The 18,657-nt window shown below is 42.4% G+C and overlaps 1 protein-coding gene across 1 annotated transcript in view; it reads right to left on the reverse strand.

Annotated features, from left to right (window-relative positions):
* Positions 1-18,657, reverse strand: part of LOC124622807 (semaphorin-2A-like) — a 447,972-nt gene that overhangs the window by 149,093 nt on the left and 280,222 nt on the right. Inside the window, exon 4 of the mRNA XM_047148597.1 lies at positions 1,075-1,137. Within this exon, the coding sequence (XP_047004553.1) occupies positions 1,075-1,137 (63 nt within the window). The remainder of the gene's footprint in view (positions 1-1,074; positions 1,138-18,657) is intronic.

The raw sequence follows: 18,657 nt of genomic DNA on the forward strand, positions 1-18,657 counted from the left end.
GTGCTGTTGATTGCATACTCCTACCGCTGGTGATGACGTTGGCACCTTTCGTGGCAAGGCAGATGCTGCACGTCTATGTCACGGCTGCTGGAAGTATTCTCGACAGAAAACTGCTGTGTTGATGTTGTTGGCCAGAATGTTTTCGTTCGATCTTCCCGAGGCACTGCCGCGAGCGTGCCGGAGCTTTGGGATCCCGACGGACACGCCTGTATTGCTGGTAGCTGTTGTCGGGCAATGAACAACGATATACCAATGCCATCGCTCATTTTCGACAAATTTACTGCATATAAATGTCCAGGCACCTGAAAATGTCATGAGGCCAAAACTGTGCAATACCAATGGTTGAAGTAATAGTGACAGTGCAGGCAATATGTAATAATTTAAAATATTTGTTGCAATTTCTATCAAACTCACAGAATGAAATGGAGCACCAAATGAAGAAGCAGCAGAACTCGCTTATCGTGTATCCTATCTGTAGACATTGTGTGGAACTCCACATGAACACGTATTCTACGGGTTGATTTTAAACAGTTGGATCAATATGATTGAGCAATATACCAAGACACCACAAATATCTGTACTTACTTCTACTTCACCTTAGTTGTGTAGTATTCTCACTGAATGACTTCTGCTATTTTTTCTCTATGCTTGCTCTATCTGTATTTATTCTGGCATTCATATTTTCTTATTACTCAAAACATGCACACTAAAACCGTTGAAAGCAATGACTGTTTGCTGAGTGACTATATCTTCGCTTCTGTAAAAAGCAGATTTTGTGGCTGTTGTAGGACTTTGATCGTTTCACACTTCTCGGCAGTTTGGAAGTGAGGTGCAGGTAATTCCGAACTCAGGATATCGGAGAGGGGATTTCCAGTTCTGACATTTCTCTGCTGTCCAATGCGTACCTCAAGACAAACTCGATCAGAACTGAGGGGATTGAACCTTTCTCAATTTATTGCTGGGACGGTATCTACCATTGTCTCAGTCAAATTCATAGATTTGTGTTTGTGCACAATACATAATAAACTATTGTAAAATTAGACCTCAGTAATAAGAAAGCCTGCTGGATCTTACCTCAGATTTTCCTTTGGAGACACAGTTGGCCACATGGCTAGGCTCAGAATTCAACGAATCCTTCTGTAACAGATGAGAAAAGGGATATATCAGTGCTCACATCAAATCAAATCAAGCAGCTGGTATATCTTAAAGGGGGAGATATATACTTTACATGGTGGCAATAAGGGATTCCTGGAGAGACACACTCTGTTTGATTGCAAGTGAAACGTTGTTTCCCGGAAGCTACACTCATAAAATCTTGTTCAGATTATGCACTTCCAGAAAACTCGACGCACACATGCACACACACACACACACACACACACACACACACACACTATCATGGTGACTTCATTCGTCCTAATAGTTGCTTGCTTGAAAGTGAACAAAATTTGCGTCTTATGATAACGGTGGTAAATGTGGTTGCGAAAATATAGCTGCTCTCCTCTACTGGAAATACATCCACGATCCCATTTTTTAAATGACAAAGTCTGTTATTAACAAAACATCTGATGTAACAACAGAGCAAGCATACCCGACAAACTGGGTATCTGTACAGTGCATATTAGAAGCCTTGATCTCCACATAAGCCGGAAAGTGAATGCCGGTCGCATAGCAACTATGGGAGAAATTATGAGTAATGTCATATCCAGAGGCTAAGGTGACACCATCAGCAACCTCTCGCTGAAATCTGGACTGTAAGCAACGACACTGCTTGGAAGAAATCAGCTCGAATCTCTTTAAGGAATAGCCCACCACTAATGGCGAACCATATGACGCAACTAAGAGTGCAGAGTTGATATTAATAATGACAGCAAATTTTGGTTAGATATTTTGATGCTCTTTTGCTTCTAAAAAGTTGACCAGAAGAGTTATTACCGAACAGAAACAGATTTGGACATATGGGACCATTTGTTGGCGTCGTAACGAGGAAAGGCATACACTGCAGTGAATGCGCCGGCCGAAGTGGCCGTGCGGTTCTAGGCGCTGCAGTCTGGAACCGCGAGACCGCTACGGTCGCAGGTTCGAATCCTGCCTCGGGCATGGATGTGTGTGATGTCCTTAGGTTAGTTAGGTTTAACTAGTTCTAAGTTCTAGGGAACTAATGACTTCAGAAGTTGAGTCCCATAGTGCTCGGAGCCATTTTGCAGTGAATGCTCGCCTATGGCGGTGGTTGAGGGAACAGTGGAAAATGTACGATACACCAACTATGTTATGCAACCCTTTCTGTTAATGGTCTTGTTGACATGAAAGATTTTGCAGCAGAACTGGTCCGTGGAGAAGAAGTGTCTGGAATCCTACGGATATGAATAAATTTTTTTTTCCCCAAGGAAACACATATCCATTACGAAAACAGAATTTAAGTATCCTGCCGCAAAATAAATGCAACACTCCCAAGAGATCTGTTCAATGTCACCAGGGGACAATTGGTGCATGCTAAGGGCTCGTAGTGTGCGTAACTCATTTGTGGACTCTGCGCCACACAGTGTTAATGACAACTGCACGGACAACTTCAGCATGCCTCCCATCAGACCGACAACCTAAACACAGGCAACACACTAAGGATGTAGCGCCTCCTGCTCATTAGCCTCATTACTCCAGGCATCTCCAAAATTCTCAAAAGAGTTCGAGTTTGGTTTGCATCTGGGCCTGAGGGATCATTTTGCGTCATTGCCTTAATTAATTGTAAGTGTGATGTCTGACCTTTCGGACATGTCCAAAACAGCAGACACCGTTATTATCCTACAGCCACTGTGAATCAATACACAAAGGAATTCAATTAGCTCCTGTGAGCAATTGTTTACATCAATGGAGCAAGTTGAAAATCTGTGGCGCAGAGATTCGAACCCTGTTTACTAGGCAGATGCGCTGGCAACTACACCACTCAATCGCAGAGGTCACTGCGTATTCACAGACTACGGTAGCGAGCCTTGAATCAGACCGTATTCTCAACTTATACCGCATGCGACTGATGTAGTGCCCTTGCTAATTACACTCATTACTCGTACCAACTGGGCGAACCTCACAAGAGTTCCAGCTCGGTGTGCATCTGCACGGAAGGAATGTTTCGCAGTCATCGCGCTGATTATAAATGTGGCATCTGTTCTTTGGGGTATGTCTAAAAGAAAACACAGCTACTAACCCTGCAACCACTCTGAATCACGATGTAAAGAAATTAAAGACTTTAGCTTTCACGGGTCATTGATTTATGTCAAAGTTTCCATCGGACCGTGATTCTAATCTGGGTCTAACGCTTGCTAGACTGTTGCACTGACCACTAGGCCATCCAGACACAGCGGTCACCACAACTGCATGGACTGCCACAGTATGCCTCCCGTCAGACCCAAATTCTCAACTTATACCGCACTACGTATGAAGTGTCCCTGCTCGTTACACTTATTACTCGCAGCATCTCGCCGATTCTCATAAAAGTTTGAGCTTGTTGCGCATTTACACTAAAAGGATCATTTTCTATCTTTGCCTAAACCGGTTATAGATGTGCTGGCTGTTCTTTCGGCTATGACCAACAGAAAAGACACAGTTTTTATCATGCAGCGATAACGAATCAAATGACAAAGAAATTAAATATACTAGCTGTCATTGGGATTCATTTATATCGATGGGGTTACCGAGAACTTCTGCTGGACTGCGATTCGTACCAGAGTCTCTTGCTTACTGGTCAGATACACCGACTACCACACCACACAGTGGTGACTCCTACTGCATAGACTACCATAACAAGCCTCCTGTCAGACCCAAATTCTCCACTTATACGACACACTACTGATGTAGTTCCCTTGCTTATTAGCTTCACTGCCCGTGGCATCTGCCGATGCCGGCAGAACTTAGAGCCTGATGTGCATCTGGACTGAACGGATTATTGTCCATCCTTCCCTCGCCATTATACACTCATGCTCATAAATTAAGGATAATGCTGATACATGGTGCAACAACGCTCTGGCTGGTGGTTTGCGGGTTTAAATCACCTCGGGGTATGACCATGTGGTGCTTTTGACGTGCAGTCGTCGAACAGTGACGCTGGCAGCAGTCCACATTCGCGGAGGTGTGTTGGTGCATGTCAGAGTACGGTGCCACGAGTAAGTGTGCAGACTTTTTCAGACGTGCTAATGGTGACTGTGTGTTGAAAATGGCTCAAAGAACACCTATTGATGACGTTATGAGGGGTGCAATATTAGGGGGACTGGAGGCTGGTCAAACACAGCAGGTCGTAGCACGGTCCCGCCGTGTGCCACAGAGTGTGATCTCAAGATTGTGGCAACGATTCCAGCAGGCGCTACAGTACGGGACATCCACGGTGTACAACACCACAAGAAGACCTATATCTCACCATCAGCGCCCGCAGACGGCCACGGAGTACTGGAGGTAGCCTTGCTCGGAACCTTACCGCAGCCACTGGAACATTTGTCCAGACACAGACAACTGAACAGACATGGTTTATTCGCCCGGAGACCTGCAAGGTGCATTCGACTGACCCGTGGTGACAGGAGAGCCCGTAAAGCCTGGAGTCAAGAATACAGTACATTTTCATTGGAACAGTCGTCCCAGGTTATGTTCATGGACGAGTCCAAGTATAGTCTGAACAGTGATTCTCGCCGGGTTTTCATCTGGCGTGAACCAGAAACCAGATACCAACCCCTTAATGTACTTGAAGGGGACCTGTATGGAGGTCGTGGTTTGTTGGTGTGAGGTAGGATTATGATTGGTGCACGTACACGCCTGCATGACTTTGACAGAGGAACTGTAACAAAAAAATGGTTCAAGTGGCTCTGAGCACTATGGAACTTAACATTTGAGGTGAACAGTCCCCTAGAACTTAGAACTACTTAAACCTAACTAACCTAAGGACCATCACACACATCCATGCCCGAGGCAGACTGAAGCGGCTAGAACCGCTCGGCCACACCGGCGGGCGAACTGTAACAGGTCAGGTGTATTGGGACGTCATTTTGCACCTTTTCAGGGATGCAGTGGGTACCACCTTCCACCTGATGGATGATAACACACGGCCCCACCGAGCTGCCAACATGGAGGACTACCTTGAAACAGAAGATATCAGGCGAATGGAGTGACTTCCCTGTTCTCCAGACCTAAACCCCATCGTGCACGTCTGGGATGCTCTGGGTCTACGTATCGCTGCACGTCTTCAAATCCCGAGGACACTTCAGGAGCTCCCACAGGTACCAGTGCAAGAATGGGAGCCTATACCCCAGTATCCAGAGTACGCCAACCTGTTGAGCGCCCTGTGTACGTGTGCGTGGTGATCATATCACACACTGATGTCGGGGTACATGCGCAGGAAACAGTGGCGTTTTGTAGTACATGTGTTTCGGGACGGTTTTTTCAACTTATCACCAATACCGTGGACTTACAGAACTGAGGCGTGTGTGTTCCCTATGTGCCTATGCTATTAGCGCAAGTTTTGTGTAGTGCCATGTTGTGTGGCTCTATATTCTGCAATTATCCTTAATTTATGAGCATGAGTGCAGATGCGGTGTTCGTTCTTTCGGACATGCCTGAAAAAGAATCAGACTCTTTCTTTCGGATGTGTCTGAAAAGAAGAGTCCTTCTATCGGACATGTCTGAAAAGAAAACACATCCCATTTTGATCCTGCAGCCACTCTGAGTCAAGACGTAAATAAATGTAAAATGTGTGGTGGTGGTCCCTATGGGACCGAACTGCTGAGGTCATCGATCCCTAGGCTTACACGTTACTTAATCTAATTGAAAATAGCTTACACTAAGGACATCAAACACGCCCCGCGCGTCGAATGGAGAACGAATGGAGGCATTACCTGCAGGGGGACATTGATTTATGTGAGTGGGCAAGTTGAAAACCTTTGACCCTGTCCGGGATCAGAATTAGAAGACGGTTTTCCTGCTTACTAGGCAAATCCGTTGACCACTAAGCCCTCTGGATTCAGTGGTCACGGCAACTGCCCGGACTACCCCAGCACGCCTCCCTTCAGAACCAGTTACTCAACTCATACGACGCACAACTGATGTAATGCCCTGCTCATTATCCTCACAACTAGCGAAACTTCGCCATTTCCCATGAGTTAGAGCCTGTTGTACATCTGCATCGAAAAGATCGTTGGCCGTCCCCGCCTTACTTATGTAAATATCTGCGGTGCTTGTTCCTTTGGATATGTCCGCAAGAACGGTGACCTTACACAGACCTAGAAAATATTCCATATACATTACGATAGGCACCACGACTTACACAATCCGCGTCTGGGATGTATGATGCATGTTGGGTTGCCTATCTTAAGATCTGTCTTCAGAGTTGCCGTAATTCGCTTCGTATCTCGCTTTAGAGGCCTCCGACCTCTACGTTCTGTAACGAGAGTTGCCATCTTATTTCGATTTCACCATTGTTCATCCACTTTTCGTAAACATCGACGACAGCAGCACGCGAACTGTCGACCAGCTTCTCCGAGATGCTTTGTACCAGGAGCCGGGCCATAAGAAGCTGCTCTTTGACAGTGTCATTTATGTCAACAGATTTCCCCATTTACGTCCCATATACCATTTACATTGATTCCCCGATCTTCTCTGCTGCTGTCCACACCGCGTCACGCGGTGAAAACGCCACAAGGCGGCCCTCAACCTCGCTGTTTGTAGTGAGAATGATGTTTTAGCTCGTCAGTGAATTTTCCCGTTTCCTGGTATCGACTTCTTTGGTTCAAATGGCTCTGAGCACTATGCGATTTAACTTCTGAGGTCATCAGTCGCCTAGAACTTAGAACTAATTAAACCTAACTAACCTAAAGACATCACACACATCCATGCCCGAGGCAGGATTCGAACCTGCGACCGCAACAGCAGCGCGGTTCCGGACTGAAGTGCCTAGAACCGCTCGGCCACAGCGGCCGTCTATTGACTTCTTTAAAAAGGGCTCTGTGCACTATGGGACTTAACATCTATGGTCATCAGTCCCCTAGAACGTAGAACTACTTAAACCTAACTAACCTAAGGACATCACACAACACCCATTCATCACGAGGCAGAGAAAACCCTGACCCCGCCGGGAATCGAACCCGGGAACCCGGGCGCGGGAAGCCAGAACGCTACCGCACGACCACGAGCTGCGGACTATATGAATTACGTTTAGGATGATCACTCAGTTCTAACCATAAGGGTTTTGTAATCTCAGTAGCTCGGCATGCGAGAGGATGTTCCCTTTTGGAATATTAAGATATGTTATGTCGCATATTTTCCATTCAGTTCTAAATTTTGTTCCCAAAGATGGATAAACCTAAGTTCCCATGAAAAAGCATTTTCTTGCATGTTTCATTCGTGATCCAAGAGAGCTAGACGAGGTATTACAGAAAGTCGTTTTATATTCCTTTCAAATATCCATGTAGGCTGGAACTGATAGAGAGAGATCCCCATTTGGTAATACCTTGTAAAGAAGGTTCTGTTGAAGGCATTCGCCTGATAATCCTATAAACTTTTGAACGGTACCGGGAGACTGCAAATACACTACTCGCCATTAAAATTCCTACGCCACGAAGATGACGTGCTACAGACGCGAAATTTAACCGACAGGAAGAAGATACCGTGATATGCAAATGATTAGCTTTTCAGAGCATTCACACAAGCTTGGCACCGGTGGCGACACCTACAACGTGCTGACATGAGGAAAGTTTCCAAGTGATTTCTCATACACAAACAGCAGTTGACCGGCGTTGCCTGGTGAAACGTTGTTGTGATGCCTGCAAGAACAGTTCGACGACGTTTGCAGCAGCATGGACTATCAGCTCGGAGACCATGGCTGCGGTTACCCTCGACGCTCCGTCAGAGACAGGAGCACCTGCGATGGTGTACTCAACGACGAACCTGGGTGCACGAATGGTAAAACGTAATTTTTTTGGATGAATCCAGGTTCTGTTTACAGCATCATGATGGTCGCATACGTGTTTGGCGACACTGCGGCGAACGCACATTGGAAGCGTGTATTCGTCATCGCCATACCAGCATGATGGTATGAGGTGCCATTAGTTACACGTCTCGGTCACCTCTTGTTCGCATTGATGGCACTTTGAACAGTGGACGTTACATTTCAGATGTGCTTCGACCCGCGGCACACCCTTCATTCTATCACTTCGAAACCCTACATTTCAGCAGGATAATGCACGACCGCATGTTGCACGTCCTGTACGGGCCTTTCTGGATACAGAAAATGTTCGACTGCTGCCCTGGCCAGCACATTCTCCATATCTCTCACCAACTGAAAGCGTCTGGTCAATGGTGGCCGAGCAACTGGCTCGTCGCAATACGCCAGTCACTAATCTTGATGAACTGTGGTATGAAGCTGCATGGGCAGCTGTACCTACCTGTACACGCCACCCAAGCATTGTTTGACTCAATTCCCAGGCGTGTCAAGGCCGTTATTACGGCCAGAGGTGGTTATTCTGGGTACTGATTTTTCAGGATCTATGCACCCAAATTGTGTGAAAATGTAATCACATGTCAGTTCTAGTATAATATATTTGTCCAATGAATACCCGTTTATCATCTGCATTTCTTCTTGGTGTAGCAATTTTAATGGCCAGTAGTGTATTTTAGTTTATTTTTGGGACAATGCTGTCTACTGTGTGCTCCCTGTTTTCAGTAACGTTAAAGAAGCTGTAATGCACTTCTGATCTTTACTATCTGTATTTCATACTGATTAATTGCTTTTGGCTCTTTCTCTAGGAGGGTTAATGTCTGTGGCGTAAACGACAACAGAGCTGGGAGGCTGCGTCACTTGTCGTCAAGGTGATTTATTCCTAGGACTGTGCAGGAGGTAAGCATCTAAGTATGGCACATACAACGCTCGCTGCTCTGCTCATTAACCAACTTTTCGATGTATTTATAACTAATTTCAGTTCTGTGGCAAGTCTAAAGGAAAACTTTGCTTTTGAGTCAGTTTATTCATCGTTTTTTGTATCGCGAACCTGTATTTATTGCCAGTGTCCCATCACTTGAAGTTTCCAGTCCTCCACACAGGTTCTTAAGCTATAGTAATTCATTATCACACGGATTTCAGGACCAAGACTACTATGCGACAGAACACATTTTTAAGTATTCAAATATTTTTAATCCATATTAGCAATGGAATTTGTCGAGATATGCCATTTAAAATTAGAAATCTTTTGAGATTATATACTCACTGTTGAGTTTGAAAATGTTAGTTGTATGTCAAAAATCTACGAATGTTAATGGTTTATTTTATTTGCCACAATGTGATTAATTTTGGAATTTTTTTTGTGCTTATCGTTAACAATAAATACTGTTGGATCTATAGTCTGTATTTTACATCCTTGATAGCGCATTGTAATTTCTCAGAAACGAGCAATCACCGAAATGTATGTACGTCTCTATATATGTATTTACATTTGCACCATTTGTGTTGTTTGTGATGTAGTTCCAGTTCACGGTTCAGGAATTGAGTTATGCGAATAGAAATATCGATGTCTGTCAACAGGAGATCGAACGCGATACGACCCTGGCGAGGCATCGCGTGCTGTCGCAATATGGAAACTCCGCTCTGGTCGCGAACACAGGGCAGTCTGGGAGACATCCGATAACTGCACTTGAGTTTCCGCACTGAATCACAGCCCGTCGCATCACGCGATGGGGATGAAAAACGGCGAACATCCCGCAGCACAGGTGTTCCGAAGTGCGGTTAGGAGGTCACTGCTGACCACCGACCCACATATCTCTATGGTAGCATCTTTATTAAAGGACGACACCGGATAACGTAGAATAGTGGAGCAAAAAAAGCAAGTGTAAAAACACATATGCACAGAAGGAACTATCGATTACTGATAAGCTCGTCGAACAAAATAGCTACGTAAAAGACGCTGTATGCATTGTAAATCTACTAACTAGAGGTCATGTACCTCTCCAGTGCTGCCATATGTCGTATACGTGAAAGAGCGTGTATGTGACAGACTGTTGTGTTGAGCTATCGCAATAACGCAGGTCGACGTGCAAAGGTGGCAGAATGGTAGAAAGAATCTTTCGTTTGTAAATACATATTGACTGTTAATCGACCGTGACTGCTTCAAAAAGATTAAAGATATTTCATTGCCCAAACCGGCGGAAGTTTCAAAACTCGTTTTATGGAACATATTGACTTGAAAAAAGCTACTGCGAGGCAGATAGACGAAACAAGGCTCAGAGTAGAAGTACAAAATGATCTGAAGGTTTTCGGACAAGCGCTGGAAAATGGACAAACGCGGAAAAACGAGATTCTAAACGAAATTACAGCTATCCAGAACTCATATTTCCTCATCAACTTCAGTTCAGTACTGTTTAATAAGGAAACGAGTGACAAGTAAGAATATATATAAGAATACGGGAGACAATTGCAATATAGTTACAACTACTTAAAATAATTTTTTTACCATCATTTTTAACATCAACTTGTCACAGCCTCCCTTATAGTATTTCGACCAACATTAGAATTGCGACAACAATCAATGCAGAAAGCATTGCAAGTACTGATAACATCAGGATCGACACACCGATAAAATCGAAATAAGGTTTGTTTTGATATCAGTCTTGTTTCTACTACACAGTATGGTTGATTGTGATCTTGTGTTTGAAATGTCCCTTGCAAGTTTGTAAACAATGGTTAAAAAATCGAAAAAACCATAACAAAGACAGCAGCTGAACATACCACAGGAAGATAATCATTTCGTATGAGCGAAGATCAGCATTTTGTACCTGTGTTAAAAGTTTTTGTATTGAAATTGTAGTCTGAATGCGAGAGTATATCTCGAAAGATGTTGCTTAAGTAAAACATTTACGTAGGTCAACAAATTTCGTGATTCGTAATGACCACGAAAATTATTTTCGTAGAATCTGTTGCGCTTGGATGTGCGTACGACTGCACACTGAATGAAGTTCCACTATTTGTTGGTGAATGAACGCTGACTTCTCAATATCTGCAAGGAACTTTCAGGCACATAAAACGAATTGAGAACGGTGGCAGTAAAAATGTCCCAACCAACGCGGACAGGAGATGTGTGGCACGACTTGTCAACGACAATCGGGATCAAATCTGACATTACTGTTGCTGTCAGTGAATTGAGCTTAAGTCCGAGCAAACATTTCGAAGTGAACTGTACGCAGTGGACATTCTGGGGAGTGTACATCGCAAAAGTCTATTGTTCACAGCTGTTAATAAATCTACACTTCTTCAGCGGGCCAAATGATACAGAAACTGGGCAGTAGGACTGGTCTGAAAGTGTGTAATGGTGACCTGCGGCTCACGAGTTTGGATCTTTCAAAATGATGAAAGGCGTCATATGCACGTACGGCCTAGTAAAGCATTTACCCGGAGTATATCGAGGTGTAGCTCAAGCCGTAAGTGAAACTGACAGTATCTTTTTACGTTCCCTAACCATCACCCACTGACATTACCAGTCACGTTACCGTGAACGTGAACCAGGATGTTTATTTCAGCATTCTCGGTGACAACATGTTACCCTTCGCTCTACGTGATCTTGAAGACAGTGTCGTGGTCTCCTCCGCCTTCTAGGATATTAACCCCCATGTTAACAGTGCTGCCTCCATTCTCAGATACTCGTTTCACCTCAAATGGATCACTAAATCTTAATTACACAGAAAATATCTGGGACCATTACCTACAGTGGATTATATCAAATGGTTGAAATGGCTCTATGGGACTTAACACCTGAGAGCATCAGTCCCCTAGACTTAGAATTATTTAAACGTGACTAACCTAAGGACATCACACACATCCATGCACGAGGCAGGATGCGAACCTGTGACCGTAGCAGCAGCGCGGTTCCGGACTGAAGCGCCTAGAACCTCTCGGCCACAACGACTGGCAACTGCGGATTAAACTTGACAATAAAACCGCACAAAATAATATCTCTACGAGATTTAATCGTCGGTAGTTGGTGCAAAGTAACGAGATTGCAACAGTTTTCGAGGAAAGTACCGTCTCAGGTTGTTTTCTGTACTGTCAAAGCTGGCATCAGAACTTGGTATGGGGTGAGGGGAGGGGTGGCTGCGGCGAAGTACTATCTGGCCAAAGACAGCTACGCCCCAGCTGCAATGAGCTGTTTTTCTTTCTCCTCGAAGGGGTCTTTATAGAATGGGCGTCACGATCCCCCCCCCCACCCTTGCCCCGTCCACCCGTATCCTGAGTGAAATGAGAAGATAAGAAGTCTTTTTCTAAGATACCGTTACTAGAAGAATCGCAAGTTTCAGAAGTGATTTTTCTTTCAGGTGTTCTAAATTACAGGCGCTTTGTAAAAATATTTCTATCTCTGAAAGCTCAACCGTGTTCTACGAACAAATGAGAAAACACCTTGGTGAGCGGTTACGGTGCCCATACTGGGGCGATCGCTTCGCGTGGTCTACTGAGAGACGTTTGTATCAATCATCAGAGAATGAGCTTCATTCCAAATCCGGTAAAATAAGAACTCACTCTAGGACTGGTTCTGTATAGAGTAGGTAGCCATCGTAATAGTCACAGTGGCCATAACGTTTCATACTTCACTTTAAAAAGTCCTCATTCCAGAAATAAAACCTTGTCTACGGTCGCGATCCTGGTTTTAGTTTCTTTAACTACAGTTTTTCAGAATGGAGGAAACATTTGTGGCAAGGAGCTATGAGCTTTCAGATGTAAGAAAAACGAAAAGAGGGCAGAGGAATAGTAATGAAGTGTAATGGTGTAATGTTATCAAACAGGCAATAGTAAAGAGCTGTCAATAGATAACAAATTCGGGGAAAGTAGTAATCACCAAGAAACTCGGCCAGCACTGTAGGTATAAAGTAACTTCTGTTACCTAAGAAAATGTGGATTTATTATTTGTATGATCGCACTAAAGTGTTTCTTATTTTGTTTTAAGTGCCATAAATAATGCTTTAACAGATTTTTAGAGGAGGGACAAATTCTTATGTTCACAAAATTAAAATGTTCAAAAAATGAACACCTTTTTAATGAGTTTCAAGGAATCTAAAGGTATGGTTCGACGACAAGCATCAGGAGGAGATGAATCTCTTCGTAAAAAAACACAACGTGCCACTCACAAGTTCTCTTTTGATAATTAATGCTATGCGTATCGATGTCTGCAGAAAAGCTTTCCTGAACGTATTTGTAGTAAGTGATAAAAGAGTACAGAGATTGTAGGGGTTTATTCTTCAATGCAAATCTTCTCAAGATACGAGGGGCATAGAAAATAAAAATGGCTCTTCGTCTCCAAAGCGCCGGAAAATAATACATGACCACATAGACTTCTATCCAGTATTTATATCCAGTTTATATAAGTATCTTGATCCTAGGTTATCAAGAATATTAATGCATGATACATTCCTGCACAAACATCCTGGATCAATAATTACCTACAAACATTTTGCTAAATACTTCAGTTTTGCCTTTGGCCTTCTTGAGGTGGACACCTTTGTAAGATTTGAAGAGTTGAGAGTGAAGATAAGGAGCACTTCTCATAGCGAAACGGCAAAACGAGTAGCTGTTGCTGAATTACTGGTCCATCAACGTCGAAGTAAACAGCTTTTTTTTTACAATAAAACAAACTCAAGAAGATTGAAATAAAGACGATAGTGTGTTAGGTCTGTGTTTTGATTTTATGCAGAACTGGCTGTTACCTCACATTTCCTCTCCAAGAAGTATTTTATCTCAAGTAACTGTGGGTTAATGGTTTTTGTATCAAAAATATGAAGCCAAATTCTTTTGTGATTTATGTATACCATAAGAGAACAGCGGGAAAAGAGAAAAATGAGGTATGTTCACTCCTGTTAAAGTACATATACGGGTACGAACATATAAAAATATTATTAAGGAGTTGAGGTTGCTTCAGATGGAGGCATTGAACAAAACAAGAATCACTGCATGATTAGCTAGGATTCTGCACTAGTTGATACAGGGAGATTTCAGAAAGTAAAACAGTTATTTCCTGTCTGGAGCTACACTTTTATTGCTTGTAGCAAAGATTTTGTTCAGATAAAACGTGCAGTAAGGAGAATGAAACGTACATCTATTCTGAAGGAATATGTGAACTGATTGCGGATGCAGCAAAAAGCTGGTGCTTTACAGTGTGACGACTTGAAAATGATAGTATCTAGGATTTTTCCAAACGGTGACCAAAATACTATATGAAAAGAGCGTTGTCTGTTGAGTCACGTGGTGGACGTATTCCATCATAAGATGAAGTACCCTTTTAACTGAGATCTTTCATTTATTTTGAACGCTATTCTGCAAGTCATCAAAGTGCTGCATCTCCTTACATTTCAGGACTTGTAAGGCATACTTTTGATTTACGACTCCCTGCAACTCAAATTCAGGTCTCATTAGCAAGGTCATGTCATGACTAAGTATGCATAATTTTTTTGAAAATTACTGATATACGTGGCCTAATTAGATACATCCCTTAAGAATACAAATCTCCCTATGATGAAATACTCTCTTCCGCACTTTCTGAGAAAGGAATTTATAACGAAGAATTTATAATAAATGATTTATTTTATTTAAATTTACCACAAATATTAATAACTAATACCTTAAACTGTAATAATTTGTTATTTGTGTAGATATGTGTTCTCTTTTTAAATGCAGTGAAAATAACAGAAAACCATGTGTGTTGAAAGCAAACTGTATCACAATTTACGCCGGCCGGTGTGGCTGAGCGGTTCTAGGCCCTTCAGTCTGGAACCGTGCGGCCGCTACGGTCGCAGGTTCGAATCCTGCCTCGGTCATGGATGTGAGTGATGTCCTTAGGTTAGTTAGATTTAAGTAGTTCTAAGTTCTAGGGGACTGATGACCTCAGATGTTAAGTCCCATAGTGCTCAGAGCCATTTGAACCGTTTGAACCACATTTTACTTGAGTTATTTATTTCAATGAAGAAAGGAATTTGCTCGAAATCTCAGACGATCAGTTTTAAGTAGGAAATACATACTGGCTAAGGTTAATGTGTTCTCTAACACTTGTCTCACTATCAACTTATTTTGGTGCAATTAAAAACTATTGTAATTGTTATACACAAAAGATAAAATATTTTTTTACTCCTAAAGAATGGTGACTTGGGAGTACGGTGCTTTCTAAAATGACTGATTTGTTTAGTTTAAACATACAAAGGGAATTCTAGTTAAGAACCGTCGGTCTTGGTGTTCCAATCCGCATGGGTGTTATGTTTGGGTTGCGTATTAAGCAGAGCTGATGTCCCTTTCTGAGGCTACAAATGTTTACCGAGTTTCTGGCTTGTACTGCAAGCTTTGTGTAGTCGATTTACAGCACTTTCAGATCTTTGAACAATAGCTGTTTATGTTCATACGAAACGCTGGCTCTATGATGAGATGGTCAGTTTGCGAAGTGTGGTACAGAACCGGGTTTGCAATAATCTACAAGAATAATCGGACACTTGAATTCATCACCCCTTCATTTACTGATCTTTTTTTCAATACTTTCTAAGACATATGGAACTCGTTTTTCTCAAATTATTCGTTTTTTATGATTTGTTCCACCGCGTGTTCGACACACGAATGTTGTGTGCGTCTCGGTGACCATAATTATGATACTGAAAATTTCAGATTTTTTTTGCAAGAGTAATGTGTGAGACATTTAGAATAGTCAAAGGTCTGAAACCATTTTAAGGCCTTCAATTAGTGACAGAAGTATGATATGTTTCCTTGAAAGAGTTTTAAAAGAGTTTTTGTTCACAAGTGTCAGAGCAGAAAGTGGCGAATTTCGGTGATTTTGGAGGTGTGTGGAGCAGTTAACTTTCTTGTCTGTGGTATGTTAGCCTGAAATGAGAGCCTTTATCAAAATGGTTGCCATAACTGACACTTGAATTTTATTTTGAATGAGTCTGCGTTCATAACAGATAATTCATACACTTCGAAAACATACTCCAAATTCTGCAGAAATTCGCCTTAGTTCTGTCTGTTCACAATTCCTGTTGTCAATGACTTCTTCCTGTGCTATGTTATTTGTTAATTTCTGACACATTTCTTGATACATATGTCTATCTTACTTCTGTTATAATGTTTGTGGAGCCTGTTTGAATACACACTGAAGAAATTGCCACATTCACAAATGGCTATGTGCAGTTAAATAGCTGACTGCTAAACTAATGCATTAATGTTGATTAGGAGGAGAACTTCCTTTTTATGAGATGAGAAATTCCTGTTTTGGAGTACTTGTATGTTACTGCACTGGAATGATTTTCATGCTATCTTCTTGTGTTAAACTGGAACTGATAAATTTTGTGTCTTATACTTAGAGGTAACTTGTAGTTGTAGCGAGTGGTCAGTTACGAGTTGAAGATTATGTGGTTCATGTTGAGATTCTTTATGTATTTAGTGAGACTTAAGATACCTGTAAATGTTTAGTGGGAGACTGAAACTTCGGAACAGTGAACACTTTAAGGAATTTGTCAGGATCTCCAATAATAACCATATCAGAACGTCTGTGTTAAGTATTGATGATTCTATAGGGGAGTCTTCCTTTCTAAGGGATACTTCCGACATTTGGTCGTCTTTTCCTATCAGGCCGAATGTGCAGTGAATAATAATTTTCTTTTGTTTTTATTTTGTAATTGAGAGATGAATTCACTGTTTGGAAGCGCAATGTGGAGATCTGTATTCAAATTCTCAATGCACCATCATCATCATCATCATTTAAGACTGATTATGCCTTTCAGCGTTCAGTCTGGAGCATAACCCCCTCATAAAATTCCTCCATGATCTCCTATTCAGTGCTAACATTGGTGCCTCTTCTGATGTTAAACCCATTACTTCAAAATCAGTCTTAACCCGAATCCAGGTACCTTCTCCTTGGTCTGCCCCGACTCCTCCTACCCTCTACTGCTGAACCCATGAGTCTCTTGGGTAACCTTGCTTCTCCCATGCATATAACATGACCCCACCATCTAAGCCTGTTCGCCCTGACTGCTACATCTATAGAGTTCATTCCTAGTTTTTCTTTGATTTCCTCATTGTGGACACCCTCCTGCCATTGTTCCCATCTACTAGTACCTGCAATCATCCTAGCTACTTTCATATCCGTAACCTCAACCTTGTTGATAAGATAACCTGAATCCACCCAGCTTTCGCTCCCATACAACAAAGTTGGTCGAAAGATTGAACGGTGCACAGATAACTTAGTCTTGGTACTGACTTCTTTCTTGCAGAAGAGAGTAGATCGTAGCTGAGGCTCACTGCATTAGCTTTGCTACACCTCGCTTCGAGTTCTTTCACTATGTTGCCATCCTGTGAGAATATGCATCCTAAGTACTTGAAACCGTCCACCTGTTCTGACTTTGTTCCTCCTATTTGGCACTCAATCCGTTTATATCTCTTTCCCACTGACATTACTTTCGTTTTGGAGATGCTAATCTTCATACCATAGTCCTTACATTTCTGATCTAGCTCTGAAATATTACTTTGCAAACTTTCAATCGAATCTGCCATCACAACTAAGTCACCCGCATATGCAAGACTGCTTATTTTGTGTTCAAATATCTTAATTTCACCCAGCCAGTCTATTGTTTTCAACATATGATCCATAAATAATATGAACAACAGTGGAGACAGGTTGCAGCCTTGTCTTACCCCTGAAACTACTCTGAACCAAGAACTCAATTTCCCGTCAACTCTAACTGCTGCCTGACTATCCATGTAAAGACCTTTAGTGCACAATGTTCATTATTTCCATAATTACATAAAATATTACTATGGCTTACATATACCTAATAGAGTAGAATCTTGGCTTAAATATGTTTTTGCTGGCAGAATATAGTTGTATCTGTGCAACTGACTATTCATATGGATTTCCAATTTAACGGTCGCCTGTCGGTTATTTTAGTTTCCTTAATGAGATTCATTACTGGAGGTTCTTTGGCTTGTTGCAGCAGGCGGTTTAGTTACAGTGGAATAATAAGGGTATACAGCTGGCGAAGAGTTCTCGGGCTTCCAGCCGGGTGGCGGTGTCTTCAAACAGCGACGTTTCGACGAGTGACATACTCATCATCTTCTGGCGAAGATGATGAGTATGTCACTCGTCGAAACGTCGCTGTTTGAAGACACCGCCACCCGGCTGGAAGCCCGAGAACTCTTCGCCAGCTGTATACGCCGGGAAAGCATACACTCACAAGGGTAACCAAGTTTGCCAATTCAGTAGTTTTACTTACCTGAGGTGAGAAATTGTGGTTTAGTTGAGTGAAACAACCGTTAACACCCGTCCCTTTCTTCACCTCCCCACCCCCCCCCCCCCTTCCCAACGTTGATCTTGTGCGTGACTTGGGTATAACTGTGTGTATATTCTTTTCACATTTATTAAGGCTACTAAAAACATTGCAGTACGTAATTCTGATGAATTTAATAAATTTATTTACTCTGGGGTAACATAAACTGGAAGCTGAAAATTTTGAGACATGAGCATCAGGTGTTACAAATATTGCAGTGAGGCACTCAGCAAATAAATAAGTGAAATGAACAGATATGAGATACTGTTGAGAGGTGATTCATGCTACTGGTTTTGACCGTCTACTGCTTCAATTTAAAGTTAAGTCTTTGTTAATTAATTATGTTATTGTTAA

The sequence above is a fragment of the Schistocerca americana genome, chromosome 7, assembly GCF_021461395.2.
Source record: "Schistocerca americana isolate TAMUIC-IGC-003095 chromosome 7, iqSchAmer2.1, whole genome shotgun sequence".
Lineage (NCBI taxonomy): Eukaryota > Metazoa > Arthropoda > Insecta > Orthoptera > Acrididae > Schistocerca > Schistocerca americana.